The 20,174-nt window shown below is 38.9% G+C and overlaps 1 protein-coding gene across 1 annotated transcript in view; it reads left to right on the top strand.

Moving 5' to 3' along the window:
• Nucleotides 1–20,174, top strand: part of MRC1 (mannose receptor C-type 1) — a 98,224-nt gene that overhangs the window by 57,467 nt on the left and 20,583 nt on the right. The window contains exons 13-23 of the mRNA XM_082617051.1: nt 834–961; nt 1,444–1,531; nt 2,716–2,860; nt 4,812–4,853; nt 6,076–6,239; nt 7,267–7,334; nt 8,843–8,943; nt 10,286–10,428; nt 10,815–10,929; nt 15,343–15,509; nt 18,289–18,391. Coding sequence (XP_082473177.1) covers nt 834–961; nt 1,444–1,531; nt 2,716–2,860; nt 4,812–4,853; nt 6,076–6,239; nt 7,267–7,334; nt 8,843–8,943; nt 10,286–10,428; nt 10,815–10,929; nt 15,343–15,509; nt 18,289–18,391 — 1,264 coding nt within the window. The remainder of the gene's footprint in view (nt 1–833; nt 962–1,443; nt 1,532–2,715; nt 2,861–4,811; nt 4,854–6,075; nt 6,240–7,266; nt 7,335–8,842; nt 8,944–10,285; nt 10,429–10,814; nt 10,930–15,342; nt 15,510–18,288; nt 18,392–20,174) is intronic.

The raw sequence follows: 20,174 nt of genomic DNA, 5'->3' as shown, positions 1-20,174 counted from the left end.
TGTGTTGCTCTATGACAACTGGGCAACCATAGTCCACTGGAAGCAAATCCCTTTTTCTACAAGCCTGCAATGGTGGGGACCACGTCTCATGAGAAATAATGAATGAAAATTATAAAAGTTGGTGGATACAATGAACTCCTTTACTGTTTGCATCCTGATGGATATTTCCCATACTATCACTGTGGATAATACGACATATTCTCTAAATTCTATAAATCTTAGCTTTAGGTTCGCTTATATCCCATCTTTATAGATGCTCTCCCCGATAAGTGTCAGTCATGACACGTTCTCCAATCGTTGTTAAAATATACATCCATAAGGAAAAAGGAAAAGGCAGTTTTAAGAACATAACAACAAAGTGTTGGAAGGCTGCTGGGTTATTCACTGTTTAAGCTAAACAGGATAACAAACTGTGGTTCAATCTTAGAGAGGTTATTACCCTTAAATTTTTTAAATTCATGTTTACTTTCTCTATATCAAGTTTCTTTTCATTCTCTTCCATCTCAATGCCACTTTTTACACTTAACCAAATTAATCCTATCTTCTACAAGAAGCTGTATGCCAAACCCATACGCCTAAAGCTTTTAATCTGACTTTTCCAGGTTCTATAAAGGAAGTTCATTTTCTAAGGTTTTCTCAACAAAATCATCCCCCAAATTTTGTTACCCAAATATTCACTCATAAATTGATTTTCAGCCAAGAGAATTACATTGTTTGGGGCCATTGTAATGTCTTGCTTTTCTATAAATGAAATCTCATCAAAAGTAGATTATTTCTCTTGGTTTGATAAGCTATGAAATGTAAAATAAATTCTGAATCTGTATCACCTTTAGCTGTTTACAAAAGGAAAACATGAGAAGAAAACATGGTTTGAATCTCGAGATTTTTGTAGAGCTCTGGGTGGAGATCTAGCTAGTATCAATAATAAGGAAGAACAGCAAACAATATGGCGATTAATAACGTAAGTAGCTTTTCTATACAATACTCCTTCCTTTGACCCGTTGGGTGTTAATGATGTTGAGAAAATTCTCATATTTCCAAAATTGTTGGCTCCTTATGCTGCTTTGGATACATATATCATATCCTGAATCCGTGGGCACTTTTTGATTTCATTTCACTTCTAAATGCTTTAACTTTATAGATATAAATCCTGTGATGAATTGCTCTATAAACGTATAAGACACTCAGTACATATTATTAAATGAATAAATGAATGAGTATCTTCCAGTGCTTTACAGTTCTTTCAAACAGCAGCTTGTTTTCAGGATATTTACAGGTTGTACCAAAATGCACAACTGTTGCATAAAGCTTACATTTAGTCATTGAATCCCTTTACCTGTGTACTAACTAATTTATGTTTTGGGGGTCATTTTCAAATTTGATTAGGACTCAGAGGTAACCAAACTTGGTTCATAAGCTACCTTTATGTCTTGTATGTTGCAGAGCTAGTGGAAGCTACCACGAACTGTTTTGGTTGGGACTGACATATGGAAGTCCTTCTGAGGGCTTTACTTGGAGTGATGGATCTCCTGTGAGTAATTTGACTTAACAGATCATTTTCTTACTTTATCATGCATTTATTTTGATATTAACCTTCTGGCTTACTCCAAATTTTTGGTAAGATGGGTTATTATGAGAGCTAGAGACCTTTTCCGACGCAAAATGAATGCTATTTTAGAACCATTATTTTGCCCCTTGTCCCAGTACATTTCTCCTGTTCACCCAAGGTGGAACATGGTGGACTGCATGAAAAAAAAAATTAGGAAACTCATTCCTCTAATTGATATAAAATAATGTCTTCATTCTCTCATGCCAAATTGGTATGCAAGTGGCTAAACTTCTTAAAAATTGTGTGTTTTATGACCTCTTATAGACTAGGAGGTATGGCAACAACTTTGGATACTCCATTAGAAACCATTAGGCTTTGTCAGACTTCTCCATTCTCAGGAACAGGGAAGGGAGAGGCTGTGGCACGTGCTGGCCGTCATCACAGGAAGTGATTTTGTGTACTATCAGTTCTACCTCCTGTCCCAACCCACCAGCAGCTTTTCAAGGTGCTCCGTAGGGTGGATTATTTGATGGCTCCATTGTTAACGTGGATTTTATATTTAGATCTCTGGAAAATAGATCATGATGCTTATTCTAAAACCTTGTGGGCTATGATTCCACTCTGAGAACTCCGTAGAGGACCTAATCCCAGCCCTCCATTTATTTCCACTGTTCATTTTGGCAACGTTTGGTAGCTTCCTTAGTAACATTTCATAAGTCTTTTCTTCTGTAAGGAGAACTAATTATATTTCTCTCTCCTACCCCTCTAGTAAAAAGAAAGTTTCCAGTATCACAATGAAATATTATCCCTTAAGAATGAGTTATAAATTGAGGAACTCCCAATACTGAGAAGTGGAACTTTTTGCCAGGTTTTTTCTGTATACAAATCCCACTTTCATGGACCTGGATCCATTCTATTTAATAAGGGGGAAAGAAAATTTTATAATACTTAATAGCATACTCTATTTGACTTCAGAAGTTTCCATGTAATGACAGCTATTTCTTTCCCAGCTGTGTTCATAAAACTTGTTTGCAAAGCAAACCTATTGTGGAAAAAAACTGAAGTGATTAAAAAATGTAAACATCTTTCCTTTTGTGTTTGGATGGTTGATTGGCATTGGCCTGATAAAAATGGCTAATGGTTGTAATGTAATGTTTCTAACATAGGTTTCATATGAAAATTGGGCTTATGGAGAACCTAATAATTATCAAAATGTTGAGTACTGTGGTGAGTTGAAAGGTGACCCTGGTATGTCCTGGAACGATATTAACTGTGAACATCTTAACAACTGGATCTGCCACATACGAAAAGGTATGATGATCTGTCCTCTCCTTTATCTCAGATTGGAGAACTAACCTCCAGTGATCCCAATATCTTCCCTTTATCTGTGGAACCAAACAAACAAAATAACAAAATAAGGGAATTGGCAGGGGCCATCATTTCACAGGATAAGAATGAAGTCGCTGAGCACAGATAAATGTTCCAAAGGCACAGAAGATCAAAAGGCCACCCGGGAATCCTGGACCAGAGTCACGTCCTCCAAAATAATTCCCACGAGCTGCGGGTCTTGCTCAGGTCCTATAGGCACAGGAGTGGGTAGGTGTACTACCTTGTAAGCAGAGTAATGAGGGTGCAGTTTCTGTCTGGGCATTTCTACCCTCTTACCCACGTTAGTCATCCAATAGGTGAAAGTTTCCCTCAGTCTGAATATGCTGTTTATGGATTTCTCAAGGAAGTGTTCAATCAAAGAACTGGCACCATTCTGAGGCCCCTGATGCTGTAAGACCCACCATGTTGTTGATGGCCTCAAATGATCAATGCATACTTATCCGTCATGATTTGTGACTCAGAAAGTTCCACATGTCCAAGTCAGATTCTTTTCAGATAAACAAACAGGTCCACCCTTGAACCAAAATATGTATCACTTGCTCCTCTGTGGACAGATAAATGGAACCACGTCGCCCCCTGCTGTCGGGGATCCTTGGCTACTGTTCCAGCTCCATCGCTAAAGATACTGTGTCGCTCTCCTACTGTCTGTCTGCTTATTTTCCTTACTCTTGCTTAGAGGAGTGTTTACAGTGTTTTCAGAATGGAGGAATAAATAGTGGCCAGTTTTTCTTTAAAAGTCTCTTAGCTACCAAAGACTAATTTCCTTTTGTATTATTAGTAGCTCTGTTCTTACAGATGGTAAATTCATTAAACCAAAAGCTAAGTAACTTGAGTCCTTTTATCGGATTCCAGCAAAGTCCAAGTATTAGTAACTACTTGGAAAGAAAAATATTTTATGTAATGTTTCATAAAACAAACATTTAGTAAGAATAAGTTTTTTTTTTCTTTTTAATTTATTTTTGGCTGCGTTGGGTCTTCGTTGCTGCAGGCGGGCTTTCTCTAGCTGCAGTGAGCGGGGGCTACTCTTCATTGCGGTGCATGGGCTTCTCATTGCGGTGGCTTCTCTTGTTGCGGAGCATGGGCTCTAGGCGCACAGCCTTCAGTAGTTGTGGTGTGTGGCCTCAGTAGTTGTGGCTCGCAGGCTCAGTAGTTGTGGCTCGCGGGCTCTAGAGCGCAGACTCAGTAGTTGTGGCGCACAGGCTTAGTTGCTCCGTGGCATGTGGGATCTTTCTGGACCAGGGCTCGAACCCATGTCACCTGCATTGGCAGGTGGATTCTTAACCGCTGTGCCACCACGGAAGCCCCAAGAATAAGTTTTTTGAAGAAACTATATTTTGTAAATAAATAGTTCGTATTTAATGGTTTCAAATAATGAAAATTGAGGTACTTTCACAGCTCATTATAAGATGCACCACTGTAAAACTAACATCTATTGAGCACTTTCTAAATACAAGTAACTCTCATATTTTACCCCATCTCTTTACATATGTGACTAACTCCTTTTTGCAGTTGAGAAAGTTAAGGGTAAGACATTTAAACCCCAAACTGGGATTTGAACTTAGACTTTCTGATTCCAAAACTCATGTTATTTCCTTTCTTTTTTATGACATTACTTTTTGGGCCTAAAAAACTGTCTTCCAATTTCTGGTGGTATTGCTGGACCTGATCTGATTAACTCTTAACTCCTAATTCTGTTTCTCTTTATTCTTCTTCCCTACAACTGATAGGAGAACTGAAGATTAGGAGGGAGGAAGAGAAAGAGAGAACAGTTAAGTTTTTAGCTATATTGACCCGTGAAAATAGTGAAACAAGAAGGATATGTAATAGCACAAGTTCAAGCACCGTTTATACCTAATTTTCTTTTGTTTTCCAGGACAAACACCAAAGCCTGAGCCAACCCCAGCTCCTCAAGACAGTAGGTGTTTCCTTTTTTTCCTGATTTCTATATTGATAGAAATAGATTCCTTTTTTTCCTCTTTCCTTTCTCAATGGAAAAACAAACAAACAAAAAACCTTACCCTAGGAAGGTGGAGAGAAGAGGTTCTTAGTATCTTTGAGAATGTCATGAAAGTTTGGATTTACTCCTCCAGACAGATACTTCCATGCACAGACATAAGGCATGTTAATATCACTTCTCAGCTTTCATGAATCAAATCCAAGGCCCTCATGTATTAGTTTCCTATGGCTGCTGTAACAAATTACCACAAACTTGGTGACTTAAAGCTATACACATTTATTCCCTTACAATTCTGGAGGTCAGAGGTGTGAACTCAGTTTCCCTGGGCTGAAATCAAGGGATAGGCAGGACCATGCTCCCTCCAGAGCCTCTAAGGGTGAATCTACTTCCTTGTCACAAGCTTCTAGAGCTGCATTCCTTGCATTTGTTGGTTCACGGCCCCTCCCTTTATCTTCAAAACCAGCAGTGCAGCATCTTCCTTTGTTTGTCACATCACCACCTTCTTCTGTACTCACATCTCCCTCTGTAAGGATACTTATGATTTACATTTAGGGCCCACCCAGATAATATAGGGTAATCTCTCCATCTGAAGGTTCTTAACTTAATCATGTCTACAAGGTACGTTTTTCTGTATAACAGTCACAGATTCCAGAGATTAAGACCTGGGCATCTTTGGGGCTTTTACTCAGCCCAGAACCATAGAATTCCATAGTTGGGAAAAAGCCTTTGGAGCCCACCTGGGACCTGAATTCCTTGGTTCTTCAATTACACACTGAAGCACCCAAGTCCATCTTTTACAAGTTCTTTGTTAGATTAAGATGAAAGCTGCTTTCTCACAGTTTCCACTCTTTGAACCTAAAACATCATGGGTGCGTGTATGTCAATCATTCCAGCTCCTATTGATGAATGTAACATTGGGAGTTCTTTTACCCAATAATGATCCATGGAACTTAGCTGAGAAGAAAAGTAACTAGTTTTTACAGAGTTAGTGGAAAGTAGATATTTGGATTTAGGTGATTCAGTCTGTACTGGCATCAACTTCCTTCTCCTTCTGAGCTCTCAGCGTTTCAGATACCTCTGATAGGGCTACTCTGCTTTTTTCACTTTGGTGTAGCATACATACCAGATTCTTGAATTTGTCTAAATAAAATTCATCACCTTTTTTTCACGAATTTTTCAGATCCACCAGTCACTGACGATGGGTGGGCTATTTACAAAGACTACCAGTATTATTTTAGCAAAGAGAAGGAAACCATGGACAAGGCACGAGAATTTTGCAAGAGGAATTTTGGTGATCTTGTTTCTATCCGAAGTGAAAGTGAAAAGAAGTTTCTATGGAAATATGTAAGAATATGATTAATTTAAGAATGGAACAGTGACATGTGCTAAGCAAAGACAATGTCTATGATTGCTTCCCCATGGTGCCTTTTCCAATTATGTGCTGAATTTGAACCTCCTAAGGTCAGGGGTCAGGGCAGGGGTGCTGGGTATTGGCCATCGCAGAAGTGAATGACCTGATTGCTGGAGTATTCAGTGGAGAATCAGAGAACCCAGAAACAGTGTTTAGCCTGGGCTTTGGGAGAATCCAGACTTGATGGCTTTGAGTTCACTCATTTGATTTTCAAAGATTATCATTCGTAACTAGTTGTTATATATCAATCCTGGACCCTTTGTGTTTAGTGCAAGTTGATTATAATTTATGTCTTAATCTTAACCAGATTCTTGGTTAATAGATAGTACAGCTTGGTTATTCATATAAAACTCTTTTTTGGTTGTGCCAAAATTGTCAGCTAACAGCGAAGGTATAATTGGTTTTTTTCCAAGCGTCCTTGGCTTGATCTTTCTCTTTAAAAATCTTCATGGCATCTTTATTGTTTTCCAGAAAGGAGGTAAGAGGGAGAGAAGGAAAAAAATAAGTTCTACAGTAACGAAAGAATAAAAATTCATTTGATCACAAAGGTATTGGAGTGTTATCTCCATCTTCGTAGATATACCATGGTTTGAAATTCTCAGGATATTTCCTAATACTGCACCAGTATATATGTGGGTGAAGAAGTCTTTCCTTAGACACATAATCCCAAATGGCTACTTTGTTTTAAAGAACGTCTTTAATAGTGTCTAATTACTAATGGCATCTGATGTTACAGAGAATGTCTTAAGGTATTTGCTATATAAACGCAGGTTTTTATATAATGTGCATATTTTTCCTTTTATTTCTATGAAAACCATTGAATATACAACAAAGCTTCTGTCTGAATGCCTCCTTAGAAAAGTCCCCAAATAGCTTGCCTCATTAATCTGTAGGTTTTATTTAAGAATTTGCTTATCATATAAGTACAGATTGAACTATATGTAAACTTCCATGTTCTAGGTAAACAGGAATGATGCACAGCCAGCATATTTTATTGGTTTATTGATCAGCTTGGATAAAAAGTTTACGTAAGTAAATCAAAATAAAACAACTTTGCTTAGGACAGTGCTCTGATGAGCACCAAAAAGTGATTTTCAGACTTTGGTTCTGCTGAATGAATGTAAAAAAAATCCTGCTGGGCTCTCAATCTACAAAGCGTCTTAAAAACAAAAACCAATTTTTAAAAATCCTGTTAAATACTTCAATGTTATAAATCTCAAACAACTCAGACTCTGATTGAATCTTACAAAATGTCACCTCTCTTTGCTTCAGGAGGTCATCAACTGTTAGTAAATCGTCTGCTAGGAAGATGTATTATACAGATACGAATATTGAACTTATTTGAAAAATTATTCCCATTTGGACTGTCCTTGGTGCCTAGAACCAAAGGGGCCTTTCGTGTTGCCCCTCTTGCTGCTTTCGGAGCCCTGCTTTGAAGTATTCTTTCAACTGCCTGAAATGCTTTCCCTTCAAAGGAATGACTATACTGTTTTTCATTAGGTTCAGGGGCCAGCAAAAGCTGCAGGAGGGAGGAAATTAGTACATTTTGGGGGGTTTCTTTCCTTGTTCATTAGTACCCACGTTCTTTTAAGTTTGAAGAGCAAGTATGTCTTCCTGGCTCCTGCGTAGATGTATTAACCACATACGTTCCATGTGACTGCTATTGCCATTTTTGGCAAGAAAGACCCAAAGTCACTCTCATTATTTTTAAAGATCAGAAATGTCTGATGCTCCTTTGGACAAGCATCCATTTTAACCATCCTCCAAATGAGAGGGTCGAATTTGGTGATCTCCTGGTCTCCTTGCAGCTAACGAACGGCCCCCGAATTTCCGTAATTTATGAAAATGAGTATTGGCTCACCTACCTTAGGGGAAACCAGAGTAAACATGAAAATCAGAGAAGAGGCCCAGTGAGAAACTGTATTCTCCGTCTCTCTGTGGGTGGTTTTGTTTTGTGGGACTCATGCCTAAGAAGTCCTATCGGAGGATGTTTACTTCTGGTCCACTTCCAGGGTAACTGGGATCTCCATTTATTCTCTCACATCAAGACTAGAAGTACTGGGCCTCCCTGGTGGCGCAGTGGTTGAGAGTCCGCCTGCCGATGCAGGGGATGCGGGTTCGTGCCCCAGTCTGGGAGGATCCCATATGCCGCGGAGCGGCTGGGCCCGTGAGCCATGGCCGCTGAGCCTGTGCGTCCGGAGCCTGTGCTCCGCAACGGGAGAGGCCACAACAGTGAGAGGCCCGCGTACAGCAAAAAAAAAAAAAAAAAAAAAAAAAAAAGACTAGAAGTACTTCTTCCAGGAAGAGAAAAGAAGGCAGACGAGCCAGGCATCCAGTTACTACAGGAGATCTCAGTTCCCCGGGGGAGCACCGATGACCTTTGGGGGTTTCCTGCTGCTCTCTCTAGAAACCTCTCTTCTCTTTGCTTCGCATGCTGTGCTGTCTTCATCTTGATTGACTTGCCTGTTCCCACCACTAGGCTGTAGCCAACTCTTCTGATTGGATTTTTGCTAAACGGCTGAATTTTCTTTTCCAGTTGGATGGACGGAAGCAAAGTGGATTATGTGGCTTGGGCCACAGGTGAACCCAATTTTGCAAATGATGATGAAAACTGTGTAACCATGTATTCAAATTCAGGTACACAAGATCACAATCTTCTTGAATCTGCCTTGTGGTGTGATGTGTCATTTGCTACAGCCTTAGGCTAAAAGTAGCAAGTTGTGTGCTTAAATCAGACAAGAAAAGGAGAGAGAATGAAGGAGAATTCTAATTTTAGCAACATAACTGTTCAATTTGTAAGGAGAATGGATGCTTAACATTTACTCTCATTAAATGACACAATCTTCTCACTTCTCATTTTATGAAACATTTCTTCATGTTCTGAATGAGGAAAATATCCAGAATGTTTATCTATCTCCTTTATCTCTATGTCTTTATCTGTAAAATGGGAATAATAACAGAATGTATCAGTTGTCGAGAAGATTGAGATAATACATCTAAAACACTAAGCAAATGCTTCGTATATAAAGTTTATTAGATTATTATTATTAGCAATTACTGGCTATTTAGATAATAACCTGCAACATCTAGTATGTGCTTTGCTCATAGTAAACTCTCTATAAAGTTGAACTATTATTGGTTTAAGTGAAAGCGCAAAAGGGTATCACATAGATCTTTCTTGTCTTGTGTAAAAATGATGTTTGTAGTATAAACCATTTTTGAGAATCCTTATAAAATATAAACACATTTTTAAAATTTATTTTTTGGGGGGTAAGCTTTTTATTATCTTTTTTTTCCTTTTTGGTTATTTATTTTAAATATAGCAGTGTATACATGTCAATATCAAGCTCCCTAACTATCCCCCTCCCTCTTCCCCACCCCGGTAACCATAAGTTCATTTTCTAAGTCTGTGAGTCTGTTTCTGCTTTGTAAATAAGTTCGTTTGTATCATTTTTTTTTAGATTCTGCATATAAGCAGTATCATATGATATTTCTCTTTCTCTGCCTGACTTATTTGACTCAGTATGACAGTCTCTAGGTCCATCCAGCTTGCTGCAAATGGCATTATTTTATTCTTTTTCATGGCTGAGCAATATTCCATTGTGTATATGTACCACAACTCCTTTATCCATTCCTCTGTTGATGGACATTTAGGTTGCTTCCATGTCTTGGCTATTATAAACTAAACACATTTTAAAAAGTGTTTTTAACTCCTATATATAAAATAGATAAACCACAAGGACCTACTGTATGGCACAGAAAACTGTATTCAATATCTTGTAATAACGTATAATGGAAAAGAATTTGATATATATAACTGAGTCACTGTGCTTTACACCCAAAGCTAACACAACATTGTAAATCAACTGTACTTCAATACAAAGGTGTTTTTTTTTTAAAAAAGTGTTTTTTAAAAAGTTTTTTAAAAAAACTGTTTTTAAGCATGTAAATCTAATTGAACTATTCTGTTCTTTATCAGGGTTCTGGAATGACATTAACTGTGGTTCTCCAAATGCCTTCATTTGTCAACGCCATAACAGTAGTATCAATGCCACGGCTTTCCCTACCACACCCTCGGTCCCAGGAGGTTGTAAGGAAGGTTGGAATTTTTATAATTACAAGGTACTAAGAAAACTTAGTTGTAGTCACATCACTGACTAGTGTGGAGAGTGGCAATGCAAATCTTTCAGCTTCAAGTTAATGTTTGCTTGCCTCATCACTTTAAAAAATTTTAGGCAAGAATATGTGGAAATTCCATGTTAAATTCTCTGTGGGAATTGATAGTAGAGTTGACGGTATTACCCAAATAGTTGTGCCCTTTGTTCCAAGGGAGAAAAAACTTTGCAAAGAAAGCTGATGGGTAATAAAACTAACAATTTTTTGCATTTCTATTTGGTTGTGAGCAAATGTATATTTAGCTCTAATCTTCATGGATCATTTTGATTTCTTTAGAGCAAATACTGTTATCTTTATGTAATCCCTATGATTTTTTTCTCCTTCCATCCGAGTGTTTCAAAATCTTTGGATTTGTTGAAGAAGAAAGAAAAAATTGGCAAGAGGCACGAAAAGCTTGCATAGGATTTGGAGGAAATCTGGCGTCCATACACAATGAAAAAGAGCAAGGTGTGTGGGCCATTGTACAGTCAGTGATGCACATAAATATGTAACTTTTTTCCCTAAAATGGTAGAATGTTGCTTATAGTAAATGATTTTTTGGTGTTCCAGAGTAAAGACTAGGAAGGGAAAACAAGCACATACTGGGAGCTATTTTATGAGTTGTAGGCCTTATGCTGAGCATTTTATATGTAAATTGCCTTTCCATTTTCATAACAAGTCTATGAAGCAGGAATCATTAGTCCCTTGTGAATGAGGAAATGTGCTCAGGGAGACTTAGATCAGGGAGCTTAGAGGGTAAAGGGTAGGACTGGGAATCAAACTGGGTCTTCCAGCTTCAATTCCATCTGTTTCTGCCAAACCAGTTTTTTCACCAAAGAGTCAAAGAAGAAGAGTAGTTCCAGGAATAAAATTAAAAATTGCTCATTTTCCATTTACTGCTCTTCTAGTCACTTGATATAGAATTTATAATGCAATAAAACTAATTTTTCAATATGAACTTTGAACAAATTGAGAAAAAAAAATTTGATAAAACATAAGGATAAGCCAGAGCTTTGAAGAACGGGATGAAGAATCACACCACTTACATATAGCAGATTGTAAAATTCGTTATATTGTGGTCAAGAGAAAGGTACTTGATCCCTTTCGCATGGTCTTTTTGGGGCCACCTTACCTGAAGTAGATATTAGGTTAAATTAGTTACTTTAAAAATGATGTTGACCAACTGCGGGCCTTTCAGATGACAGCAGCTAAACTGATGAAGGTTTGGAAACCACAGCCAGCAGCGAGTGAGGACGGTTTGAAAGACCCTAGGTTTCACAGCCTGGAAAAGAGGATGTGAACTTTGAAGGGTCGTCCCACTAAAGAAGGAAGACTTAGAACCCATGAGTGGCAGTTACAGGGAAACAAATGTAGGCTCAAAATTAGGAGGTTATTCTAACAATTAGAACTAATTGGATGGGATGCTTTGTGAGTTTTTTTAAAGGGCTGTGAAAATGCTTTTGTTGGAAGGTACTGAAATGGGTGCTGCAGAGTCACATGTTGACTGGTATGTAGCATGGAAGATGCTCAATGCATATTTGTTGTGTGTAGGAATTTATGCGATGTCATTGGGGAAAGATGTAGGCTGGATGATTTCTAAGTTCCCTTTTGGTTCTGAGGTTCTTTGACTTACAAAATCATTTATTGGAAAAAAATGATATACCTCAAAAAAGATAAGAAAGAAGAGAGACCTTGGAACGCTGTGTGGCACTCTCCTAAATGTTAATTTCACTCCATAAATGCTACCATGTGCTTTCTTGGAACACACTCTACAGTAAATCAACCAGGCTTGCACTGAGAACCTTTGACAAGTTCAGCAGCTTGCCAGACTCTGGAAGAAAAGTGTCAAACCATAGCACACACAAAAAATTCAGGAATATAATACTCACAGTTCTCTAACTGGTCTACCACATTCTGGGCTTAGCTACCCAGCAGAGAAACACAGTAATTGATTCCCTCTCTTAACCACAAAGAGCTAATTCTTGCCATAACAAAATTAGAACCTGGGCCATAGAGATGTGCAGAAGGGAACAATTTTCAGATAAACTAACATTATTCCTGGCAACACAGGCACACGCTGTTGAATTCTTTTTGTGGTTCTTGGCAGAAAACAAGTCAGTGTTGAAATATTGGCAGGTAGAGCTTTTCCACATTTCATTTCAAGTTGGGGATAAGGCAAGAGTTATGATCTTATTTAGGAAATAAAAAAGAAAACAAAGTAAATATCTACCCATGCTCTTTTCTTTCTGAAAAATATTGTAAGAAATTTCTTTTTGTTTTTACTTTGAGTTAATTGAGAAGTAAGCAAATCTCTGAGCAGTGTAGTGGCGTTTATTGCTCTGCCGAAGAGTAAGCACGTAAAAATGACCCTTCTGTGGAACTGTTTGTTCATGAATAAACAGATAATCTCTGTGGCCTTCTTTCTATTCTACATTTTCTGTTAGTAACCCAAGTGCTTAGTCATTTGGTTTCCTATTTGCATTCAGGAGTCGTGTTTAAGCAGAGTTTGGAAATTGTCCTGTAGAGTCCGTGCTCATTCACTCGGTGTCCATCTAGTGTCCTTGGTGTCCACAGCTCCTGGCAGGTGAGGTTGCTGGCCTCAGAAGGCAGCTGCCATGGTGTGGCAGGCATGGGGATGGGCTGCTGGAAAAGGGATGGGGAACAAGTACATTTAAGCCTTTTACAGTTTCTGGATATTTGCCAACATCCTGTCTGCCACAGAATTGATAAAGAAGCAAGAGGCCATATTTGTCCTGCTTTCTCTGATTTTCTCTCCCAATGATGTGAGCACTTAGCACCAAGATGCCCCCTGGGTCCAAGCATGCGCAGTGGACGTGGTTGGCTGCTGACCCCTAGGAACTGGCTGCCCTGGAGGAGTTCCATTTGGGTAGCTCTTTTGGTTTGGCAGTCCAAGGTGGTGATCATTTGACAGCCTAATGCTTTTTCATTTTGACAAATAGTTTTTATTTTCAGAACTTTTTTAGATTAAGAGCTCTCTTTGGCCCCTAGTTATTATTATGTTGGCCAAAAAGTTCGTTCAGGTTTTTCCATAACATTTTTTTTTAATCTCCATGCCTTTCTTTTTAACATCTTTATTGGAGTATAATTGCTTTACAATGGTGTGTTAGTTTCTGCTTTATAACAAAGTGAATCAGTTATACATATACATATGTTCCCATATCTCTTCCCTCTTGCATCTCCCTCCTTCCCACCCTCTCTATCCCACCCCTCTAGGTGGTCACAAAGCACCGAGCTGATCTCCCTGTGCTATGCGGCTGCTTCCCACTAGCTATCTGTTTTATGTTTGGTAGTGTATATATGTCCATGCCTCTCTCTCACTTCATCCCAGCTTACCCTTCCCCCTCCCCGTGTGCTCAAGTCCATTCTCTAGTAGGTCTGTGTCTTTATTCCCATCTTACCCTAGGTTCTTCATGACCTTTTTTTTTTCCCTTAGATTCCATATATATGTGTTAACGTATGGTATTTGTTTTTCTCTTTCTGACTTACTTCACTCTGTATGACAGACTCTAGGTCCATCCACCTCATTACAAATATCTCAATTTCGTTTCTTTTTATGGCTGAGTAATATTCCATTGTATATATGTGCCACATCTTCTTTATCCGTTCATCCGATGATGGACACTTAGGTTGCTTCCATGTCCTGGCTATTGTAAATAGAGCTGCAATGAACATTTTGGTACATGACTCTTTTTGAATTATGGTTTTCTCAGGGTGTATGCCCAGTAGTGGGATTGCTGGGTCATATGGTAGTTCTATTTTTAGTTTTTTAAGGAAACTCCATACTTTCTCCATAGTGGCTGCACCAATTTACATTCCCACCAACAATGCAAGAGGGTTCCCTTTTCTCCACACCCTCTCCAGCATTTATTGTTTCTAGATTTTTTGATGATGGCCATTCTGACTGGTGTGAGATGATATCTCATTGTAGTTTTGATTTGCATTTCTCTAATGATTAATGATGTTGAGCATCCTTTCATGTGTTTGTTGGCAATCTGTATATCTTCTTTGGAGAAATGTCTATTTAGGTCTTCTGCCCATTTTTGGATTGGGTTTTTTTGTTGTTGTTGTTATTGAGCTGCATGAGCTGCTTGTAAATCTTGGAGATTAATCCTTTGTCAGTTGTTTCATTTGCAAATATTTTCTCCCATTCTGAGGGTTGTCTTTTGGTCTTGTTTATGGTTTCCTTTGCTGTGCAAAAGCTTTTAAGTTTCATTAGGTCCCATTTCTTTATTTTTGTTTTTATTTCCATTTTTCTAGGAGGTAGGTCAAGAAGGATCTTGCTGTGATTTATGTCATAGAGTGTTCTGCCTATGTTTTCCTCTAAGAGTTTGATAGTGTCTGGCCTTACATTTAGGCCTTTATCCATTTTGGAAGAACCCGAACGAACTTTTTGGCCAACCCAGTATAATCAGGTTATCTTATTTATAGAAACAGGACACCTGCTGACTAGTACAGGATGACCATGCGTGAATTAGAAAAATGTACCTCTTCCTGCAGAATGGTAGGCAGCCACAACCCAGATCTGGGTGTACAAAATGGAGGGTGGGGCATAGGGTGGACTTCAGCCCTGCCGGCCCCAGCGCCCCAGTGTCCTTGGGTAGGGCACAACCTATACAACTATCTGCAGTGACCCAGGTAAAACCTAGACTTTTATTATGAGAAAATTTTCAAAGTCCAAAGCTGAAGTGCTAACATGCTGCTCAGGTTAGACTGTGTTTGTTTTCACGGTAAGTGCTTTTAAATGATAATAAAGGCATTGATCACATGCTCGGTATTTGTAAATTAATGTCTTCTGAGTATTTTTGATATCGGAGTCTTTCCCCTCAAAGTTCACAATTATCTTGTGAAACTTTCTTTCAGCATTCCTTACATATCATATGAAAAACTCCACTTTTCACACCTGGACTGGGCTGAATGATGTCAATTCAGAGCACACCTTCCTTTGGACGGATGGCCGAGGAGTTCATTACACAAACTGGGGGAAAGGTTACCCTGGTGGGAGAAGGAGCAGTCTTTCTTATGAAGATGTAAATATCGCTGTCCGGTCACCTCTCCATACTCTGTCCGTTTGCTTCAGGTCGCCATATTAGTGGTTAATCTTCTGTGAAAAATTCTGCCAGAGTACTCCTTGATCCGATTCATTCTTGCACATTTTAACTGTTTCAGACTGAGCCAGCCTTGAAGGAAGGGTTATACATTCAGTTAAGGACTCTTCATCTTTGGGTTGGGGGTGGGAGGACATAGATGGTGATGGTAGTGAGGAATAGGGAAAGCCAGCTCCAGTATGGGCCCAGGTTGTAGTCAGCATGTGCACTTGAAACCAGAGTTAGCGATGTTCTTTGCATCAGCTACCCCTAAACTCTTGAAACTGTTGTAGTCTTTGGGGTGTAGTTCTGCAAGCTCCTACTGCTTCTAAAGTTATCATCATCATCATCATGAGCTACTGTTCGCAGAGTGCTTACTCTGTGTCAAACACTCTGCTAAGTGCTAAGTGCATTAACCTAAAAGACAGACAATTGCTTCTTTTTAAAAAAAATTTAAAAACATTTTTTAATTATTTATTTTTAACATCTTTATTGGAGTATAATTGCTTTACATTGTTGTGTTAGTTTCTGCTTTATAACAAAGTGAATCAGCTATACGTACACATATATCCCCATATCTCCTCCCCCTTGCGTCTCCCTCCCACCCTCCCTATCCCACCCCTCTAGGTGGTCACAAAGCACCGAGCTGATCTCCCTGTGCTATGCGGCTTCTTCCCACTAGCTATCTACCTTACGTTTGGTAGGGTATATATGTCCATGCGTCTCTCTCGCTTTGTCACAGCTTACCCTTCCCCCTCCCCATATCCTCAAGTCCATTCTCTAGTAGGTCTGTGTTTTTATTCCCGTCCTGCCCCTAGGTTCTTCATGACCTTTTTTTTTTTTTCTTTAGATTCCATATATATGTGTTAGCATACGGTGTTTGTTTTTCTCTTTCTGACTTACTTCACTCTGTAAGACAGACTCTAGGTCCATCCACCTCACTACAAATAGCTCAGTTTCGTTTCTTTTTATGGCTGAGTAATATTCCATTGTGTATATGTGCCACATCTTCTTTATCCATTCATCTGTCGGTGGACACTTAGGTTGCTTCCGTGTCCTGGCTATTGTAAATAGAGCTTCAATGAACATTGTGGTACATGAAAATTGCTTCTTTATTTCACTATTTTTAATCTTATATCACTGAAGCCGACTAATCAGTGTTAAACACCATACTAGGCATTGTGGAAATCATGAAGGCGCATAAGATTTTATTCTACCTTGAAGAAGCTTACACCTAAGCTACACCCCAAGTCTTCTACAAGAAAGACGACAGGAACAAAATGAAAGTGTGTAATGAGAAGATCAGCTATAAAGCATGATAGTAGTTAGGAGGAAAGAAACTTCCTGTGGGATGTAGTGATCTAATCAGGCAGCACATATCTGTGGAGCTCTTCATTTGATGGAAAGGAGGCATGTGAAGAAGAATGTGGGTCTTTCTTCCCAAGAAGTTTAAATCATGATTAGGGGATAATGGCAAGAGGATGGGGAAGGTCGTGTTAAGTGGGAAAGGTGAATAAAGTCTTTAAGAAAAAGGCACAAGATGGGTTTGGGCGGAAATAAAGAACTTCAGATATAGTAGAAGTTTTATGCAGAAAAGAAGTAAGCATGAACTTTAGAACATGGAAAGCAGAATTCAGAGAAATTTAGATGCCCTAAGAAAGAGTTTGGACTTTGTCAGATAGGCAGCAAAAAAAAAAAAGGTTTGAGCAGAAAAACAATCTCATCAAGATGATATCTTTATGATAATTAATTTGGTAGCTATGTGTAGTTTAGATATATTCTGGTTGTGGGTAAGTGACTTTCTGGGGAGAAATTCTTTCAATCCTTATTACATAAATGAGGGCTGAAAAGTAGACTGGAGTGAGATAGGGTTTGCTTAGAAAGATTTCGTGGATGAGTGGTAAATTTCATTTAAAACAAAAAAATCCATTGTTGCACAAGTTTTTTTGTTTTTAGAACATAATGAAAAGGAGAAACAACAGAAACAAACAAAATCTGTAAACTCACCTTCCAGGAAGAAAACCCCACTGTTTTGTTGGTTTTCTTCCTAGATTTTTTTCTTAGCATGTATAAAAATATAAAGTTTGTATTCCACAAAATTGGAATCAAAACACATATATTGTGTTGTTACAATTTCAGGACTGTAAAATGAAGAGGATTAAATACAGTTTGATAAAGAGAGTGGGAGAGAAACGTTCACGTGCATTGTGTAGTGGAAACATGCTTGTTCTGTGTAGGTTTCCTGGTTTAGAGCAGAGATGCTGGGCCAGGATAATGAAAGATAAGAATAGCTAAGAAGGGAGATGGGGATGCACAGAGAATCTTTGAAATGTACAGTTAGGGGTTCCTGATAGTTGAGGCTCATGGGATAATGAGGCTGGAGGCTGAGAAGACCGCTCTGGCCCTGGTGAAAGCTGTGGTAGCTTTCAGGGAATTAATGAGATTTCTGACAGCAGCATTTCTCAGAACCAGCTCCAAAATTTATCCAACTCTGCTTAATTTTCAATTAAAATAGCAAGGGTTCAGTGAGGGATCTGCATGGAAGTTGGCCAGTTGCGTGGAAAGTAGGGATGAATTGAACATGCTGTAAATGAATTAGGACTATCCTAACAGTTGGAGGTTAGGGATAAAGGATTTTTTGTTGTTGTTGCTTATTAATGAATTGGTTTAAATAATTATCCATCCACATTTGGCTTTTTTTTTCTTCTCCATGAATATACAGGCTGACTGTGTTCTTATTATCGGAGGGAAGTCAAGGGATGCAGGAAAATGGATGGATGACACCTGTGACAGTAAGCGAGGTTATGTATGCCAGACACTTCCCGGTAAGTCCTACCAGACCTCGCTGGGCTGTAAGAGGTGGGGTTTTTCCATACTTTTTAAAAAGTGACATTCTTCTCAATTTTGCTGTGAGTCTTAAACTGCTCTAAAAAAATAAAGTTTTGTTTTAAAAAAGTGACCCTTCCCTTGCACATCAACACGTTGGTTTAAAAAAATTTTTTTAATTAAATAATTAAATTTTTTTTTTGGCCGTGCCATGTGGCATGTGGGATATTAGTTCCCCGACGAAGGATCGAACCTGCACCCCCTGCAGTGGAAGCACGGAGTCTTAATCACTGGACCGCCAGGGAAGTCCCCATCAACATGTTTATTTGATTCTCCCTTTCATCCACGGATGGCTGTGACAGACAAAAAGGATATTTTCCGTAATTTATTCATGAATGTGCCCCCTTATCCATTACCAGAAAGTTTGCGTAGATTAAACTAGAGGTTGAAACTTTTTCTAATTTTGTTAGAAATTTGGATGTTTGCTTACCTCTACCTTAAAAGAAAAAAATGTCAGAGTAGGGATACCTCACTTCAATTTGTATAATTTGAGAACCATTGCCCCAAAACACCCTATCTGCCTCATTACTTGTTATATATTCTGTGTCTCTAAAAATGTAGATGTCTTATTTGTGGTCCTTTTTTCATCTTAGGAAGCCTAACTATGGTGCAAGGAAAATAAAACAGATGTGTGGATATTGACCAAGAATCAAGATTATGGTCCTGTGCATTTTAGTTTCAAGTGAAATTAGAATAGAAGCGTTTGGCTACATGAGAAGAGGTTCAGAAAATCAAGACAGATTAGAGATGAGGGTTGAAGGTGAGGTGGGTTGCTGTCATCCTGAGCAGAGCCCTCAGAGGAGCTTGAATTAGAAGCTACTTGATCTCCCGGATCTAACAAATTGTTCTATACTTTCTGGGGAATCAGGGAACTGATATCAATTCATGACAATGACTGAAAATCACTGAAGGTATTTTCAGATGATTGCAAAGTCCTGCAGGAATTCTAACCTCCTATTGATCCAAAAGAAGGCCCAGGCCAGGCCGCTCTTCTCTCTCTGCTACACCCTTCGAGCACCAGAATCTTAGGCCACTGGTAATGCATCTGTGCTTCCAATCTTTGGGGAAAGAAGGGAGTCCCCTTCCAGGAGGGAATGATGATTCCTAAACTTGTTTAAAATCTTTCTCTTCTTCCTGTAAACACAAGGGATAGAATATTTGCTGCCGACAAAAGATATTTTAACAATTTTTAATGACTTAGGTTTCGGGAAAGGTCGACAGTGTTAACGTAAAAAAGGCAGAATATGAAATTTTATAGATTACTGATGATGCAAAAAACACTTTGAACCCCCTTAAAAAAAAAAGAACAAGAAGGCAATGGAAATGCCTCAAAATAGGAATAGTGGATATGTTTGCATCGTGGGATTAAGACCTTTAGTTCCTTCATTGTACTATTGTATTTTTCTTCATTTATCAAAAACTGTCTCTTTCTGGGCCTCCCTGGTGGCGCAGTGGTTGAGAGTCCGCCTGCCAATGCAGGGGATACGGGTTCGTGCCCCGGTCTGGGAGGATCCCATATGCCGCGGAGCAGCTGGGCCCGTGAGCCATGGCCGCTGGGCCTGCGCGTCCGGAGCCTGTGCTCCGCAACGGAGAGGCCACAACAGTGAGAGGCCCGCATACCGCAAAAAGAAAAAAAAAAAACAAACAAAAAAAAAACTGTCTCTTTCTAACGCTCTCTCTCTATGTATATATATTTGCATTTATATTATATATAATATGTCT

This window comes from Mesoplodon mirus (genome assembly GCF_964341445.2).
Source record: "Mesoplodon mirus genome assembly, chromosome: 4".
Lineage (NCBI taxonomy): Eukaryota > Metazoa > Chordata > Mammalia > Artiodactyla > Ziphiidae > Mesoplodon > Mesoplodon mirus.
Note: the sequence above shows the minus strand (reverse complement) of the source record. Positions and strands in the feature narration are given on the sequence as shown.